This window comes from Girardinichthys multiradiatus, chromosome 22, assembly GCF_021462225.1.
Source record: "Girardinichthys multiradiatus isolate DD_20200921_A chromosome 22, DD_fGirMul_XY1, whole genome shotgun sequence".
Classification (NCBI taxonomy): Eukaryota; Metazoa; Chordata; class Actinopteri; order Cyprinodontiformes; family Goodeidae; genus Girardinichthys; species Girardinichthys multiradiatus.
The window spans coordinates 7,116,593-7,136,311 of NC_061814.1; the positions used below are offsets into that span (position 1 = coordinate 7,116,593).

Here is a 19,719-nt window from a genome sequence, read left to right on the forward strand (position 1 = left end):
TTTCACTGAGCTTTCCTGGAGCTAAGCTCAAAGATCTTAACACAACTGAAATAATTTTCAGGGTGTGCATGCAGACAGAAAATCCATGAAAAAATTGTGACAAGTTGGACAAATAGTTCAAAATTTTTATTTTTGAATTGGAAATACCTGGGATGAGAAAACAGTCAACAAAAACAATGCATTTTGACTTTATTTGCAAAATTGAACAAAACTCATGAGTGTCTTTGTTTCAGCGTCTGCTACGCTCTTCATCACTTCTGAAGAACATGGTGGTGGCATGTGTCAGAGAGGGGATGGTGTGCTGATGGTAATGTGCAGTGTTGTGTTTTCCATCACAGGTTTTTTCATGTAGACCAAAAGGTTTCATTTTGGTCTCATCTGAACAGAGAGCCTTCTTCCACATGTATGCTGTCTCCTACATGGCTTTCTTCTTGCTCCTCCACCATAAAGTCTAGATTTGGTGTGTCTCCTTGCCCAGCCAGTCAGTTTAGGTGGACCTCCATGTCCTGGTAGGTCTGTAGTTGTTCCATCTTCTCATGATGGATTGATCAGAGCTCTGGGAGATGTTCAAAGTTTGGGATATTGTAGAACCTAACCCTGGTGTGTTCCTTGAAACTGTAGAATATAAACTATTTATGTGTGTAATATAGGTCCTTCTCAAAATATTAGCATATTGTGATAAAGTTAATTATTTTCCATAATGTAATGTTGAAAATTTAACATTCATATATTTTAGATTCATTGCACAATAACTGAAATATTTCAGGTCTTTTATTGTCTTAATACGGATGATTTTGGCATACAGCTCATGAAAACCCAAAATTCCTATCTCACAAAATTAGCATATTTCATCCGACCAATAAAAGAAAAGTGTTTTTTATACAAAAAACGTCAACTTTCAAATAATCATGTACAGTTATGCACTCAATACTTGGTCGGGAATCCTTTGGCAGAAATGACTGCTTCAATGCGGCGTGGCATGGAGGCAATCAGCCTGTGGCACTGCTGAGGTCTTATGGAGGCCCAGGATGCTTCGATAGCGGCCTTTAGCTCATCCAGAGTGTTGGGTCTTGAGTCTCTCAACGTTCTCTTCACAATATCCCACAGATTCTCTATGGGGTTCAGGTCAGGAGAGTTGGCAGGCCAATTGAGCACAGTGATACCATGGTCAGTAAACCATTTACCAGTGGTTTTGGCACTGTGAGCAGGTGCCAGGTTGTGCTGAAAAATGAAATCTTCATCTCCATAAAGCTTTTCAGCAGATGGAAGCATGAAGTGCTCCAAAATCTCCTGATAGCTAGCTGCATTGACCCTGCCCTTGATAAAACACAGTGGACCAACACCAGCAGCTGACACGGCACCCCAGACCATCACTGACTGTGGGTACTTGACACTGGACTTCTGGCATTTTGGCATTTCCTTCTCCCCAGTCTTCCTCCAGACTCTGGCACCTTGATTTCCGAATGACATGCAGAATTTGCTTTCATCCGAAAAAAGCACTTTGGACCACTGAGCAACAGTCCAGTGCTGCTTCTCTGTAGCCCAGGTCAGGCGCTTCTGCCGCTGTTTCTGGTTCAAAAGTGGCTTGACCTGGGGAATGCGGCACCTGTAGCCCATTTCCTGCACACGCCTGTGCACGGTGGCTCTGGATGTTTCTACTCCAGACTCAGTCCACTGCTTCCGCAGGTCCCCAAGGTCTGGAATCGGCCCTTCTCCACAATCTTCCTCAGGGTCCGGTCACCTCTTCTCGTTGTGCAGCGTTTTCTGCCACACTTTTTCCTTCCCACAGACTTCCCACTGAGATGCCTTGATACAGCACTCTGGGAACAGCCTATTTGTTCAGAAATTTCTTTCTGTGTCTTACCCTCTTGCTTGAGGGTGTCAATAGTGGCCTTCTGGACAGCTGTCAGGTCGGCAGTCTTACCCATGATTGGGGTTTTGAGTGATGAACCAGGCTGGGAGTTTTAAAGGCCTCAGGAATCTTTTGCAGGTGTTTAGAGTTAACTTGTTGTTCAGATGATTAGGTTCATAGCTCGTTTAGAGACCCTTTTAATGATATGCTAATTTTGTGAGATAGGAATTTTGGGTTTTCATGAGCTGTATGCCAAAATCATCCGTATTAAGACAATAAAAGACCTGAAATATTTCAGTTAGTGTGCAATGAATCTAAAATATATGAATGTTAAATTTTCATCATTACATCATGGAAAATAATGAACTTTATCACAATATGCTAATATTTTGAGAAGGACCTGTATTAACTATCTCTGTGTGTAACTGGCATGTGTACATAGAGCATAGGGGGGTTAAGCTTAGGGAGTGAAGCATAGAAAGTGCAAGGTCCTTAGGGAGGGAAGTAGAAAGTCCAAAGTCATAAATTAGTGAAGGACTAGGAATCACTGATGGGGGAGAAGAAGACAGGGGAGTACACCGCACAGAGAGGGCAAGGTCATAAATTGGGCCAGACACGATAAGTTTGTTATAGAAGGACTAGAAGTACTCCTTATTTGGATATGAGGTTATATGGTTGCTGGGGAGATATTCACAGACAGGATGATTGTGTATGTGTACTGCATAGCAGCGAGGGGTATATAAAGGTATTGTAGCCCCTCCAAAACACAGACATTTCCGGGTACCTGTGTAAGTGTGTGTCCCCTCTCTGAATTCAGATTGGTTTTTAATAAACTGATCTCTGACTGAGGATTGTCCTTTGGGTGCCAAATAAAATAGTCGGGGAGAGGTGAGGAGTAATGTAAGAGTTAACTGACGGCCAGTAAAGTTTTCCTACCTCAACAAAACACACTATACTTTGCAGATATGTCTAAGTCTGTAGCACGTATCCTTTTTCATCCAAGAATCCATGTTTCCCTGTGGAGTTAAATGATGTCAGATTTGCTCCATGATGGAACAAGCTTGACCTTCACATTAAGTTTTTTTTTTTTTTTGGATTACCCCTGTTCAGGATGACTACTATGATAGTTGTGGGATGCAGCAGGATGTTTCACCCAGCTCTGGTGATTAGGATGAACAAATTGGAACCGAGAAGCCATTTCTAGTGCAGCAAAGTATTTATTTGTTATATTCCATTGAGTTAAAATTCACAATAATGAGGAAGAAATAAATGAACTGAGCAAGCAGAGCACCAAGAACATAAGGCAGGCTTTGGGTTTTTTTTTAAACAGAAAACACAGAATTAGTTTTGGTAAAACAAGATGGTATCAAACCTTTTCTTTTAGGAGAGCAATATATTGGAACAACCTCAGTTCATATGCACAGGTGCCACCCACTTCAACATACACACAATGATGCTTTACGAATCACATTTTTGACCTATAAATTAGCTATACAAAATGGAGGACATTTGGTTGCTTCATCTCAGCAGCTATAATATAGCACACAGTCTGGAAGTCAAGCACTTGGGTCAAAAGCTGCACAAAGCAGCGGTGTACTTCTGGAGATGGCCTAAGACTGATGCTTGCATCTACTGGCAGGAGATCAGCCAGGGTTTTCCAACAGATATGTAGCTATCACCTCTTTGTATGTCTAGAGACACACTACAAGTTTATGGAATGCATCCTTAATTTGCTAGGAGGAACTGAACCCTCCCACCTGAAGACCTTTATCAGACATCATCAGTAACTCAGTGTGCCAACCTTCAGAAAGTTTAGCGCATGAGTAACCCTATCAAAGCCATCTTTGTCAAATAACTAAATAGTTTAGACACCATGAAGCAGCATCACTGAGCCTTAAAGGTTAGAGTGAATTAGTTTATCTGACTCTCAGCAGTAAACACGATGCAAAGGTTCAGACACAAGCTTTTAATCAGCTTTTAAGCATTAGTTTCTCTTGAAAATCTTCCAGTTCAATGGCAAGAACTTTTCTAACATTCAGGAGAATTTTTACTAACATGACCAAGACATTTCCAGACCAATTAGACTTGCGTCTGGTAAAACTCTTGATAACTGCCATTTTCATGTGTGTTAAATTTTCTACCGTTTTAACATAACTTCTGTAAGGCCATTGTGCAAATTGGATGTATTGCTTTTTAGAAGTAGGGTTGTGTGAAGTGGGCCGACACAGAACAGTAAATATCTTCTCAAGGACTTAAGTTAACCCCAAACATTTCAAGCTGAGTTCAAAAAACCCAGAAGACTCCATGTTACTTCTACACATAACCAAGTGAGGCCAAACAGGTGACCCGCTTCATCTGACTGGGTTTAGATTATGAAAGGAGTTAAAATGTGGCTAGATTCTAAGAAGCAGTAGCTCAGCCTCAACACAGAAATTCCGCCAGTTTCACCTACCAATGAGAAGGTGTGAGCACATCTGTACGCAAATTCATCCCCAGTTATTACCACAAGTTTCTGAAATGGGATAAAAATGAAATATCATTACAAGTTGACTGTTTACAAAATGTTATGAGGGGGAGCCAGCATGAAACCCCTGAAACAGCCAAATATCTTCTCTTTTAGTTTGGTTTTGTTCTTCCAGGTCCTTCATGTGTCGGGGTTCGTTAATCCTACTGCACAGCTGGAAAATCCCAAATAAAAAACGTGCTGCTGAAATGGAAATACTGGGGCCTGACACTGGGGATACTGGGATTTCAAAGAAGCTAGAAAGAAATTGCAGGTTTCCTTGGAGCTCAAAGGGTCAGGCATTCTGTAAAACACCTCACAAAGCTAAATGTTTAGAGCAGCTTTTGGACTTTAGCTGCCTGAATCTGCATTATGTTTGGTTTTATAGTGTTTTTACAGCTTCAGTTTAACATTTACAGATGTATCCACCTAATGTCCCTCTGTGTGACGGAGTTTCATTGACCTACCATATCTCCTACATAACTAACACTGCAGATACATAAAACCTACTAACCACCGCAGCATTTCCTCAGGTAAGGTTCCAGAACATTTTTCTCCCCGTTTCAAAACAAAAAAATTTGTAATTTCTGTTTAAAAAATTGTCATTAATTTTACAATGGTAACGAAAAAACACTGAGCAGTCTAGTTCAGCTCAGACACTAACTAGTTACTTAACACAACCCCAATTCCAAAAAACACCCCAAACAAACATAAATGGCCTTTAAGTGAGCAAATGTTTCTGAGTGGAGATTTGGTCATATTGCAACAATTCCAAGTAAAACACCAATTTTTATTCTCTATTCAACACCACCTGTTTGTCTGTTCTTTGTTTCTCTCTGTGCAAAAAAACAAAAACAAACACTCTCTCCCAACATTCACCTTGACTCTGTGAGATGAACATATGCAAAAAGCGTTAGAAGTTCAGAAATGTGAGGAGGCCCAGGTCATGTAGATACTGCAGCTTTGTTCTGGGGAAGCTCTCAGAGAAGCTACTCCTGTTTGACATCTCCCTTTAACTTCCTCTTGATCCGTGAGTACGGGCTCAAAGTGTCGTCCATGATGAAGTCATACAGGACCCTCACCCAAGATGTGTACTCAGGCAAGTCATCGTAGTACTCTGGAGCTATTTTCTTTACCTGGAAAACAAACAAAAAAAGTCAGTTTACCACAGACGTCCAGCCATGAGGTGGCTGCTTCCTACATTTCATCTTACAGCTTTACCACAAGATGAATACTTTCAAGTTTAAGTCATTACACTGATATAAGTGACCAATGTAAGCACCATCTGTACTTACCAAAGGAAGCCTTCGCCCTGGGATGCTAGGGAAGTCATGGTGTTCGTTGTGGTAGCCCACGTTGAAGGTGAGGAGGTTGAGGCAGCCATAGTAGGAGTAGGTCTCTTGACCCTTCAGGAACATGTAGTGCTCAGCAATGAAGTGGCCAGAGATGGGGTGCAAGCCCATTCCCAGCATGGAACCAGCCAACATGTAAACCACAGGCTTGGCCCCCCACATCCACCACAGCAGGATGTCAAAGATGATCTGGACTGCCACATTGGTCAGCTCCAGCTGGCTGACTGGTTTGGGATTGATGCAAAGGGGCCGGATAGCATAGAACAGGGGCTGCAGAATAATCCAGACGAACTTGCGAAAGCGTGTACAGAAGAACCAGCCTTCAAACTCTGTGGGGATATCTACATCAATGCCATCTCCACCCAAGTAGCGGTGGTGGTCCAGGTGGTAGCGTTTGAAGGAGGCAGAATAAGGCAAGCCGATAGGCAGGTTGGCAAACATGGCAAAGTAGCGGTTCCACATGGCTTTGCTGTTTCCAAAGGCAGTATTGTGAGAGATCTCGTGAATAGCAAGGGTCATTGAGTGGTTGATACAGCTGCCAAATGCATATGTCCAAAACAAAACCCATTTCCAGTCCAAGTCTTTGACCAGGTAGAAAGCCAAGAACTGTATAACCACCATCATGCACACAATCCACTTCAGCCTCTGGTCCGGACCCATCAATGACTTGATTTCCGGATATTTAGCTGAAGAAAAAACACAAAGAAAACTGAGTATAGCGCCAAATGCTGTATGATACCTTTAAATACAGGAGTAATGGGATAAAATTATAAAATAAATTGTCTGAAAAAGTTAATAGATGTGTTAGAAATTTTAGATGGCACTTAGATTCACCAACTTCTTAGCATGTAGCAGCTGAGGGTCTGTTAGTAGGGTAGTCATCTGGCATTTGGGTGGTTGTAGGTTTAATTCCAGCTTCTCTCAACTAACTATTGAAAAACTTTGTGCAAGACAGTAAACCCCACATTGCCTAAGGGTGTGTTTTTGTATTGGTGTACAAAATCACTCTTTTCTGTGTGTGAATGTCAATAAGATCATATTGAGTTTCAGAGTGACTAGAAAAGTATTTTATACAGTCAGTTCAGTCCGTAATGATTTACCAGAAGTATTTAAACAATAATGAGCTGCTGTGACATCTGTACTTCCAACATGCATAGCCACAGACTCCATTAGGTGCTGGTAATTCTGTTGCTCATTAATCTACATGGCCCTGAGGTGCATTACGATAACTCGTACTCTTCCGCTTATCCGGGACCGGGTCGCAGGGGCAGCAGACTCAGCAGAGACGCCCAGACGTCCCTCTCCCCAGACACCTCCTCCAGCTCCTCCGGGTGGAGCCCAAGGTGTTCCCAGGCCAGCCGAGACATAGTCCCTCCAGCGTGTCCTGGGCCGTCCCCTGGCCCTCCAGCTGGTGGGACGTGCCTGGAACACCTCCCGAGGAAGGCGTCCAGGAGGCATCCAGTATAGATGCCCGAGCCACCTCAACTGGCTCCTCTCGATGTGGAGGAGCAGCGGCTCTACTCCGAGCCCCTCCCGGATGGCCTAGCTCCTCACCCTATCTCTAAGGGAGTGCCCATCCACCCTACGGAGGAAGCTCATTTCAGCCGCTTGTATCCGGAATCTCGTTCTTGCGGTCATGACCCATAGTTTATGGCCATAGGTGAGGGTAGGAACGTAGACCGACCGGTAAATCGAGAGCTTCACTTTTCGGCTCAGCTCTCTCTTCAACACAACGGACCTGCACAGCACCCCCATTACTGCGGCAGCCGCACCGATCCGTCTGTCGGTCTCCTGCTCCATTCTTCCCTCACTCATGAACAAGACCCCGAGATACTTAAACTCCTCCACTTGAGGCAGGAACTCCCCTCCAACCTGAAGAGGACAAGCCACCCTTTTCCGGTCGAGAACCATGGCCTCGGACTTGGAGGAGCTGATCTTCCTCCCAGCCACTTCACACTTGGCTGCAAACCGCCCCAGCGCATGCTGTAGGTCTTGGCTAGAGGGGGCCAGCAGGACCATGTCATCTGCAAAAAGAAGAGACAAAATCCACTGGTCCCCAAACCAGACCCCCTCCGGCCCTTGGCTGCACCTAGAAATCCTGTCCATAAAAGTTATGAACAGGACTGGTGACAAAGGGCAGCCATGCCGGAGTCCAACATGCACCGGGAACAGGTCCGACTTAGTGCCAGCAATGCTGACCAAAACTCCTGCGAATGCCTTCTCCAGGTCCACAAAACACATGTGGACTGGTTGGGCAAACTACCATGAACCCTCGAGTACCCTGTAGAGGGTATAGAGCTGGTCCACACTGCTCCTCCTGAAGCCGGGGTTCAACTATTGGCCGGACTCTCCTCTCCAATACCCTGGCGTAGGCCTTACCAGGGAGGCTGAGGAGTGTGATCCCCCTGTAGCTGGAACACACCCTCCGGTCACCCTTCTTATGAAGGGGGACCACCACCCCAGTCTGCCAGTCCACTGGGCACTGTGCCCCGACCGCCACGAAATGTTGAAGAGGCGTCAGATGACAGAACTAATTCCTACATTTCCCACACTTTCTGCCCCAGCGTCATTGGACGGGGAGGCAGATCTAATTTGCCGTATACCTTTGGAACAACAAAAAGAAAAGAAGGTGGTGTTAAAGGCCATTAAACCAGACTAGGGACGAAGAAGAGGAATACACCTTTCAGTGCGAGGCAGAGAGTGGCCATGACACTGCGTATACTCGTGCCCAGGCGGCTAGGAGCATTGTGTCACATAAAACAGTTTGATGTGGAGACTTTTTATCGTGGAGCAGTTTATAGTGTGGCACCACGTACGCGGTTGTTAAAGTCGAGCTTTGCACGGACATGACTTGAGTCCGCACCTGTGGAGTCAAGTATGCATGACTTTGTTTTGCCCTTTTTAAGTTTTGGTTTTGTTTATATGTGTAGGAGGTGCTGGTTGGGGGCGTGGCCAGATACAGCTAAATTGCATAAAAGTGACAGACCCCTAAAACAGCTCATTCTGAAAGGAGCTCAAAAAACGAGAAACTGAGGAGGTGAAATCTCATTATCTGAGAATGATTTTGTGCATAAAATGTAATCAACATGTTTTGTATAGTTGATACTCCTATCCCAAATGTTTAAAAGGAAGTATAAAAGGTCACCTTTAACCAAATATAAATGTTATTAAATATTTACACTAACCACTGATATTTATAAAGCAATAATCAATGCCATTCACTAAATATTCTACAGGAATGTCTTAAAAATGTAATATTCTGTTTTCACAAGTTCTTAAATGTTCCAATGACAATTTTGAGTTGTTGATCACTACAATTTCAGATTTTAAAATAATTTCTAACCTAGATCCATAATGATCCAACATCATAAACACAACATGACCTGGTGGAAGGAACTGATGACCAAGGAATTACAACGGCTGATGAAGTGTCCAGGTTTTTTGTTTTCTGTTTTGCTGTTCTGCTCTGCTACTGAAGGAAGGAAGACAATGCCATTAAAATGTTCCAGGCAAGAGGAGGGAATGTTGCTCATCCCAGTAGAGGGAATGCTGCAAGTCACTGACTGAATGCAATCTGCTGGGTTTCCTTAAGACAGAAAAACTTTTTATCCAATTTGAATAAATAACTGAATCTGACTGCACTGTTCAATGGTTACGATTAATTGGAATATATGTACCTGACTGTTGTGAAGTGCCTTGAGACGACGTGTGTTGTGAATTGGCGCTATATAAATAAAACTGAATTGAATTGAACACCATTTGCTTTGATTTCTTTCCAGAGAAAATTCACTGCCATCAAGTCTGTCTGTGCAACCTTTTATAACATAGAAAGTACTCCTGAACCATTAGTTATGTGCTTTTTTGTTTGTTTCTGCTTTCTTTCCTCTATCTTTCAGATAAAAGGGAGTGGTTCCTTTCCAGTCTCGCCACATGCCTGCTCAGGATGAAATTTTGCTGCAAACTTGATTGAATGTAATCACCTGGGCTGTCTTAGACAAGAGCACTATGCAATCAGTTAGCTTTGATTATCGAGTGAGACTGTATGTGCTTGGATCTTAATGTGACCATATCATTGGACTTAATTGTATTAAAGTGGATTCGTTTGAACTGATTTTAAACTGTAGAGGAATCTATGTGACTGCACATGAATCGAACTTGTCTGTAAAGTGGAGGTGAGATGACATTTGTTGTAATAAACTGAATTGAATACATATGAAATAAGTTACTTGTTTATCGTTTTAGAGCAAGAGCTTTTATGGATCCTTAAATAAAACTATTTCCTTTGACGTACAACTCTGGAGAATTTTGTGAACATGCCAAGACTATTGCCTCAGTCATCGCCTCAGTTAGAAGAGATCTTTCCACCTGGATCACTTACATGCCCACCACTGTATGTGACCCAAATTATATCCAAATCAGACTGTTCAGTCCGAGAACGCAACTATTTTTGTTGATGAATGTTTGGACAACTGTTGCATCGCTACTGAATGGACGTGCAAACGTTTTATGAAATTGTTACATATTCTGGCATAACTCTCATTACTGAGATGCGTTTAAGCCCCTCTTTGAGAAACCGCACGCTGAGAATGTAACTTTAAGGAGTGGCGCCCTGACATCCAGTAGCGGCACACAGTAGAAAAGGCACATTTATTCCTGCGTGACGTACATGAAATAAAACAGCATTACTGAACCAACATCTTCATAAAACATACAGAACATGAAGCTGGCAGCAGCTACGAGGTTGGCTCTGAATCTTTGTAACGGGTGTTAACTGTTAACCACCGTTAAATCCAACTTAGGCTGAGTTAGCTTGAACCGGTGGAAACGGGACCGTTAGCTTTCCTCATCTGCGGTGGCGCAAAGCTAAAAGCGTGGCTTGTTATACAACTGAACCACATAACCAACGTCCCATATTTACATAACTTTTAGATAAAGTTTAAATCAATCGGAGTGTACCGTTTGTTGACTGGAAAATTGCTAACCCACAAGCTAGCTCACCCAGAATCTCCTTTCTCCTGTCGGCGTGCGGCTGGTCCGTGTAGACCCATTCATAGTCCTCACGGCCCACTCGGTTCCCCATCTTCTCTAACGTTGTCAACAGCTGCACTCTTACACCAACAGTAACGTTAAAAGTCAGAAGATTCGGATTAAATCGGAGCGCCTGAGCGTACTTCTCTCGGCTAGCCCTGTAACAGTCTGAGGCTCCTCCTCCTCCTCCTCCTCCCACCTCGGACTCTACGTAACTTGTTGCGTTTTATCACCAAACATGGATTCCTTCTGCAGCGAATGTGTTCTTCTTCCTTCTTTTCTTTTACTGGTAGATTGCAAACAGCTTAAAGGTGCACACCGTCACCCACTGTACAAGAGTATGTAACTCCACAACCTCCATTAACTAAATTCTAATTTACAATTTTGTATCCTGTAGATATCTAAATATTGTTTTCTCACATTATTATTTCTTCTTTCTCCCCTTCTTTTCCCAAGATTTTTTCAAACTCCATTCTCGCCCTGCCTCTTCTACTGTTTTCTTTAGCTTTTCTCTTTCAGTTAAATATACTACACATTTAATAAGAACATGTTCTACATTTTCTGTCCCTTAACAACAGTCACACTTTTCGCTTGTTCTTTTCCCTATTAAATAAAGAATGTCATTCAAAAATGTATGACCTACCCATAATCTCATACTAATCACTTCTTCTCTTTGGCTTCTTTCTCCAAAGTTCTTTGTTACTACTGTTGTTACTGCTACCACTATTGTGGTATTTTATATAAATGTCTTCCTTTCTTGTCTTCATTCTACCTTTTCTACCATATTTCTACTGATTTACTCTTGATTATTGATTTACCCTCACCTTTCCCATATGGAATATGTAATTATGTTATTTCATTCCCTAAGGCTTTTGTAGCCAGTTTATCTGCAGTTTCGTTTCGTTTCACCCCCTCATGTGCTGGCACCCATCAAAACTGTGTATCCATACCTCCCATGTGCAATCTAAACAAACTGTGATGAATTTCTAATAAAAGATTCTTCCTGTTGTTTCCTATAGACTGCATACTTTTAATGACTGTTTTTGAATCTGTGCACACCACCACCCTATCCAGTCTGAACTCCTCCACCCACTGCAGACTGATAATGACTGCCACCATCTCTGCTGTGAAAACCGATACATTTTCTGGAAGTCATTTGGAAATGCATATTTGGAACTCTGGTATAAATATCCTTATTCCTACTCTCCCCTTAATGTTGTTTGATCCATCTGTGTAAATTTCATGGTAATTGTGATATGCATGTCTAATATACACTCTAGTTTTCACCGCTATTTAATTTAATTTCCATTCTTTTTTCCTTTCTTTTATCGTTGGATACAATATGGTGAATGGCTATATAGTGTTAGTTTATCAATATTAATCTTTCTCCTATTTGTTATCACCATGAAGCAGGACTTACTTACTGATAGTTTAAACCCCTCATTCATATAACCATTTCTCTATGTGATTAATTGCTCTTTCAATGCTTTTTAGTACAAAAAAGTTTCACTGACAACAAAGTGTACCAGAGTCAAATTCCTTGTTTGTCTGTACAAACCTGGCAATAAAGCCGATTCTGTTTCTGATTCTACATGTGACTCATTCCTTCCCCTCATCTGCTTGTTTAATTCATCAATCTAAGTTTGAAAATATGCCATTTATCATAATATGAAATAATATTGGACTGATTACACTCCCTTGCAGTGTACCATTTTCTATTTTAATATCTCTTGAATAATCCAGTCCAATTTTCACTGTAATTTTTTCTGTTGTAGTTTTCCACCTATTCCCATTTGATTTCGTTTTATTAACAATCCTTCCCTTCACATATGCTTTTTCGATGTCTAAGAATACAATAATCATCATTTTTTAAATTTTTTACATTTTCTCCATATCATTACATACTCTAACCAGGGCATCTATTGTGGATCAACCTGCTCTGAAACCACACTGATAGTTATTAATAATCTCTTAATGTTCAGGGGTATACACTAACTTGTTGACTATTACTTTCTCCATTCATTTAAGCAAATGTGATGTTAAATCTGTTGGTCTGTAGTTATTTGGGTCAGTAGCATCCTTCCTTGGGTTATTAAATGACCCAAATATTGCTTTTTTTCCCATCTTCTTGGTATGATACATTCTCTCTAAATGTCACTAAGCAGTTTTAATGCTAATATTAATTATTCTTCTGGAACATGGCATAGCACATATTGTAATCCCCTGGAGTTGAGTATCCCGTATATTTTATTGCTTTTTAAAGTTCTTCCATTTTTATATCTTCATCTAGTGTTGACATACAACTTCTTTTCTTCTCACCTACACTGACTGGCCACTTTATTAGGTACACCTTGCTAGTACCGGGTTGGACCCCCTTTTGCCTTCAGAACTGCCTTAATCATTGGTGACATAGATTTAACAAGATACTGGAAACATTCCTCAGAGAGTTTGGTCCATATTGACATGATAGCATCACACAGATGCTGCAGATTTGTCGGCTGCACATCCATGATGTGAATCTCCCGTTCCACCACATCCCAAAGGTGCTCTATTGGATTGAGATCTGGTAACTGTGGAGGCCATTTGAGTCCAGTGAACTCATTGTCATGTTCAAGAAACCAGTCTGAGATGATTCGTGCTTTATGGCATGTTGCGTTATCCTGCTGGAAGTAACCATCAGAAGATGGGTACTCTGTGGTCATAAAGGGATGGACATGGTCAGCAACAATACTCAGGTAGGCTGTGGCGTTGACACGATGCTTAATTGGTACTAAAGGGCCCAAAGTGTGCTAAGAAAATATCCCCTACACCATTACACCACCACCACCAGCCTGAACCGTTGATACACGGCAGGATGGATCCATGCTTTCATGTTGTTGACGCCAAATTCTGACCCTACCATCTGAATGTCGCAGCAGAAATTAAGACTCATCAGACCAGGCAACGTTTTTCCAATCTTCTATTGTCCAATTTTGGTGAACCTGTGTGAATTGTAGCTTCAGTTTCCTGTTCTTAGCTGACAGGAGTGGCACCCGGTGTGGTCTTCTGCTGCTGTAGCCCATCTGCCTCAAGGTTCGACGTGTTGTGTGTTTAGAGATGCTCTTCTGCATGCCTTGGTTGTAACGAGTGGTTATTTGAGTTACTGTTGCCTTTCTATCACCTTGAACTAGTCTGGCCATTCTCCTCTGACCTCTGGCATCAACAAGGTATTTGCACCCACAGAACTGTCGCTCACTGGATATTTTCTCTTTTTCGGACCATTCTCTGTAAACTTTAGAGATGGTAGTGCATGAAAATCGCAGTAGATCAGCAGTTTCTGAAATACTCAGATCAGCCCGTCTGGCTCCAAATATATTGTGTTGCTGCCATGTGATTGGCTGATTAGAAATTTGCGTTACCGAGCAGTTGGACAGGTGTACCTAATAAAGTGACCAGCAAGTGTATATCACTGGAGTTTTTGTTCCTTCTATTGTCTATGTACATTAGCAAGATGTTCTCCGCTATGGACTGTTGCAAATACCTCACCCAGAACATCAGTCTTATTTTGGTCTGACACTATTCAATTCAATTCAGTTTTATTTATATAGCGCCAATTCACAACACATGTTGACTCAAGGCACTTCACAACAGTCAGGCACATACATTCCAATTAATCCTAACCATTGAACAGTGCAGTCAGATTCAGTTATTTATTCATATTGGATAAAAAGTTTTTCTTTCTAAGGAAACCCAGCAGATTGCATCCAGTCAGTGATTTGTAGCAGTCACTCCTCCTGGATGAGCATGTAGAGACAGTTGACAGTCACTGGCGTTGACTTTGCAGCAATCCCTCATACTGAGCATGCATGTAGCGACAGTGGAGAGGAAAAACTCCCTTTTAACAGGAAGAAACCTCCAGCAGAACCAGAACCAGGCTCAGTGTGAGCGGCCATCTGCCACGACCGACTGGGGGTTTGAGAGAACAGAGCAGAGACACAAAGAGAACAAAGAAGCACTGATCCAGGAGTACTTTCTATGGGAAGGAAAAGTAAATGTTAATGGATGTGGCTCCTTTAGTCGTTTCACGTAGAAAGAAAGAGCCAGTTTTCAAAGTAAGAGTCTGAAAGAGAGCACATATAATTAGTTACAGTTAAGCTCAGTCAATTGCCATGTCTAGGAGAGAGAAAGGGGTAAATACTAAAAGACAGGGCCATATGGATCATCGGTAGAGGGTGAGCATTAAGTTGTTGCCAGCAGAAGCTCGGACGATTCCCCTTTCCAGACAGGTGTCACAGGTAGACACAGAGTCAGGTGTCCTGGTTTCTAATCAGAGCTGGGATTTTTACAAGATATCTTTTCCCACTCATTTTCTTAAACATTGACCAGACCTGCTGAAGCTTTGTTTCAGAACCTATAGCAGAACATTTGTCTCCTCATTTTTTCTTTTTTGCATACTTAATAACTTTACAAGCTACTGCCCATTTTTTTGTACTCTATTAGATTTCAGTTGATTCAGTTGATGTTCAGTTGATTATTACATTGCTCTATCTTACCTATTAATGTTGCCGCCGACTCGTTTTCTTACAGTTTATTTAAAACATTTTTCCAGTTTGCGTTCTCAAACCACCATCTTGTTAATATATAATCTCCTTGTCTGGATAAACTGTCATTAATGATAGCATTTTTTGGAAAATGATTACTCCCTAATGTAGGATCTCCCCTTATACTCCATTCATATGATCTTGCTAGACAATCAGAAACTAAAGTGAGATCAATACATGAAACTGTACCTTTGTTTAAATTAATTCTTCTACCCTGACCATTATTAAACATACTAGTGACCTTTCATCCATAATTTCTTCCACAATATTACCATTATTATTTGTTTGAATGCTTCCCCAAAGACAATTTGTACTGTATTGTAATTTTACTGTATGTTGTTCCTGAGATTTTCTTAAATGTATCACTCTCTAGTGCAACAAAGTTTTCCTTTTTAACTATCATTGTATTTTCATCCACTTTACACTGGTGTTTTTACATGCATTATATTCAGCAGCTGGAGGAATAAGGATTTGCCTCTGGTTGATCTGATTATTATTTGTATCCTGTGTTGTGGATTTCTGATTTGTTTCTCCAGTTTTCAAGATTCCTTCTCACTTTTTTGAGTGCTTCAGCATATGACAGTCTTTCTGTTATCTTGATTTTTTGAGCTTCTCTGGCCTTCCTCTGAACTATACATCCTCCATATGCTGCGCTGTTGCAATCCACCAAACCTTTGTTTTAAATCCTACCTCTTAAAAACATTCCTTCCGACTTCCGTCGTGCTTTGCATTCACCTAGTGAATGTGTCTGTAGAAAAATACATGTCTAGGGAGCCGCGCTGCATGAAAGCAACGGCATTTTTGAACATTTTAACAAAGTCAGTTCCTGGTTGCTAAGTGTCTGTCCCCTGTTTATGCATCTTTATCTTTACATAAAGTTCATATCAGGTGTCAATAAACTTTTCTTAGTTTTCATGTAGAAAATACAGTTGGATAAATATAAGAAGCTATCAGTAGCACAGCAGACAACGGCCTTGACATCTTGGAGACTTCAGACAAAATTAACTTTCTAAAACATTTCTTAGTAAGTTCTAATCTTGTAATTATGCGGAACAATTAGGGTAGTTTACTCAGAGGAACAAAGATAAAAACAATTCACACATAAACATTAGGTGTTTAGGGGTCACAACTATGACAGTGGTCATCTATTTTTCTTTAATGTGACAAACGAGTCTCATCGGAACACATCAAGTATGACTCTGTGATGTGTAGCCCTGTGATGTGCTGACATGTCCAGGGTGTACCATGCCTCTCACCTATTAACAGCTTGAGATGGGTGCCAGCCCCCCCCGTGACCCTGCAAGGTTTAAACAGGAACATGTATGTAACCATGTACACATGACAGTCCCAGGACTCCTCTCCACTAAACCCTGATAATAAAAAAACAATATATTTCAATATTTACAGAGATTTTGCTGCTAAAACACTTTCCAATTAAAAGGCTTACCCCAGGTTCTTCTGTCTGTTTTTCTTTTTCTTTCTCTGTTGTAAAACTCTAACTCTGTTTCCTCTTTTCTGTCTTTGCTACAGTTCAATTCATTTCCCATTTGTAACGTGCTCCACTAAGTTGACTACATGAGCCTCCTCTTTGGCTATAGCAAAGCAGACAGTTATGCTTTTCTAGTTAATAAAGAACTTCTCTAGACTATTATGCATTAAAACTGATGCCATTTTGGAAAGCTTCTTACAGTTTAAGAAATAAATCCATAAACTGATCTTATATATATGCCTTTTCTTAGAAATCCTCCATAGTGGATACAGTATATTTAAAGTTTAAAAAGCTGTTTTTAGCTGTTTCAGGTACATGACGGTACTGAGGTTGGGTGACCAGAAATTCTACATACATTTACATTATTCTAATATAAAGTGAATTGCTCTAAAATGAATAGGGAGTCTTTTGTTTACCCAAATAGCTAAGTATCATATGACATTGTGTCTTTTAGTCAACTCAGAGGTAAGAACGATACAGTCAATTTACTTGCAAGGGTAGCTCTGCAGTACAGACTACAAAGTGTTGGCACCCCTGTCTCTTTATTTATACATGCTGGTTCACACACAGCTCAACAAACATTCAGGGTGTGTGTGTGTGTGTGTGTGGGGTCAGAAAGGTTAGGGTTCATGTGTCTTGATTTTAAGCAGAGAGAGAGTGAGTGAGGACTCGTACCAGTCCCTAGATGTTGCTGATAAAAGCATAACTCACTCTTCTGACCAATCTCCCTTTCTGTGACATGTAAGGAGGAAAAAGCACTTAGAGCAGACATGAGTGATAAACAATACAAAAGTTTTCAAACCCCTAACAGTGTCTTTCTCTCTCTCTGTGTGTTCATGTTACAGCTAAATAGGACACGTAGCTGCACACAGAGTGGGAACTAGCTCCCAAGACCAACTGAAATAGGCCTATTCAACAAATGTTTAAACCAATAAAAACCAATATTTGTAGATGAAAAGCAGCTCCAGAGCCTAGTTCACCTAAACCTCTGATTTTTAAGGTGACCTCAATGACCAGATGATTTACGATTAAATGTCCTACTAATGCAAACCTTTGTGTGCATTAGCAGGACAAAAGTAGGTACTTCTGTGCTTTTACAAACTGTAATTTTAAATTAATTATATGTAATAAATCCAATAAATGTTAAATTCACCAAGAATTTGTGTTCTGGAGTACAAATATACTTAAAAATGGCTCTATTACTGTGTAGATAGAAATATGTGTCCGATTTCGACAGTTTGGATTCATTGTTCAAGGAAACTTTGAACACAAACTAGAATAAAATAAACTTTAACTAGGAAGAATATTATTGTGGACATCTAAAATGAGGAAGAATTGATTTATGGATATCTGAAAAACACATTCATCCATCCATTGTCTATATCGGGTTATTCTTGCAGAGGATAATGCCCAGTGGCCACTGGAAATGGGCCACGGCCTTGCAAGGACAAGCAGGTATAGACAATGGATGGATAGAAAAACATTCTGTCTTATTAAGAAATGTTAACCTTGATTTTGAGATATCTTGTCCTTACTAGTACTACTAGAATAGCGATCCAGTTGTGGATATGTTTAAATTTGAGTAGTAAATCATAATATTGCAATCTAAAATGTTATGTTAGGTGGAGTTTTGCATTAAATGTTTAAATGGCTTGCCTTATACATGGGCGTCAGTTTATCAGGAGAGAATATATCTTCCTCTTCACCCTAAATGAGATGTGTAAACAGATATTTTCACCTTTGAACTCACGTGTTGTTAGGCATAAGGTGTAGCAAAACGGTATGAACCTGTCAGGTGATCACCATGACAACAGACTGGATCGATATCCACGCTCTCTGCCCTCAGAGGATGCACTGCTGAATGTCTAGCTGTCTTTTCGCTGTATTTGTGTCCTCCAACAGGCAGAGCAAGTAAGACAGAAGCATGCTACTTTGACAAAGTGGGACACCAGACATCATTCTGCTCAGTTACAGAAAATAAGGCACATATTCCTTTTGTTTATTTGATGGAAAACCCAGTGAGATGGGCTGTGTACACTGAAAGTCAGCTGATTAATTTAGCAGGATGAGGTACAAGAGATCATTTCATAATACCTTAAAACTATCTTCTTATTCTTCTGCAGCATGTCCAGCAGCTCCTTCAGTCTCTTGGCTGGCTTCTTGATTACTTTCCGTTTCGAAACATATATCACTGTGTATACACATCCTAAGAAAACATTCTGTACTCTTCTGCTGACTAATACCTTTGTATGATGTGTAAGGACCAGCAGAATAAAGTTACCGCTGTTTATAGTAACTATGTTTAAGACCACATGCCTTTATTTTGATAGCTTCCTAAGGAGCGGAAGTAGGGTAACGGAACCAGCTCAGTTGGACAAAAAGGTAAAACCGGAATGACTTTGGCAACACAGAAAAAGGATGACGAAAAGAGTTAAAAGGCAACCTAAGCTTAGCTTCAGTCGATAGGGGAACAAGGTTTGTAAATGTGATAAAGTGTATTTGAGTAACCTAAAATGTTTATGCGAAAAGATGTAAAAGGTAGTGATAATGTAAAGAAATGTACTAATGTAATGGGCTATGCATGACAATGGACTGTAAAATGTTTCAAATTATTATTTGCTCTTCTCTAGCTCTTACGTTGGTTGATGACACGGATGGATTCAATAAATCATCATTTAACCACCAGTTCTGGCCTTCTCAATATTGACTGGATGCTACATGATATGTGAGGTTACTAGAGTTTTGTCCCAGATTTATCATGGTCTCTCCTTGAAAAAAAACACAAGAAAAACCTGGCACTTTAACAGGATGGGGATGTTTTTGAGATCCACTGAATGCTCACTGGTGCCAGCTCCTTTCAAATCAAACCAGTGACAGACCCATTGCTTGTCCAAACTGGAACAGTGTTTCCCAGA

The 19,719-nt window shown here is 40.9% G+C and overlaps 1 protein-coding gene and 1 long non-coding RNA gene across 3 annotated transcripts; one reads left to right on the top strand and one right to left on the bottom strand.

The window, feature by feature from the left end:
* Positions 1 to 3,049: 3,049 nt before the first annotated feature.
* Positions 3,050 to 10,957, bottom strand: degs1 (delta(4)-desaturase, sphingolipid 1). Of its 2 annotated transcripts, none has more exons than XM_047352233.1 (3): positions 10,664 to 10,957; positions 5,651 to 6,393; positions 3,050 to 5,491 (listed from the first exon to the last, which is right to left on the bottom strand). In XM_047352233.1, the coding sequence occupies exons 1-3, from the start codon at positions 10,785 to 10,787 to the stop codon at positions 5,345 to 5,347; spliced, it is 1,014 nt and encodes a 337-aa protein (XP_047208189.1). In that variant the 5' UTR covers positions 10,788 to 10,957; the 3' UTR covers positions 3,050 to 5,344. The 2 variants fall into 2 exon arrangements, with proteins under 2 accessions (XP_047208189.1, XP_047208190.1); XM_047352234.1 differs by having other exon boundaries at positions 10,706 to 10,946.
* A 7,066-nt stretch (positions 10,958 to 18,023) lies between these two features.
* LOC124859369 lies at positions 18,024 to 19,318 on the top strand. The gene is made up of 2 exons (XR_007036073.1): positions 18,024 to 18,874; positions 19,135 to 19,318. It is a non-coding gene; the product is annotated as an uncharacterized LOC124859369 (long non-coding RNA).
* The last annotated feature ends 401 nt before the right edge of the window (positions 19,319 to 19,719 follow it).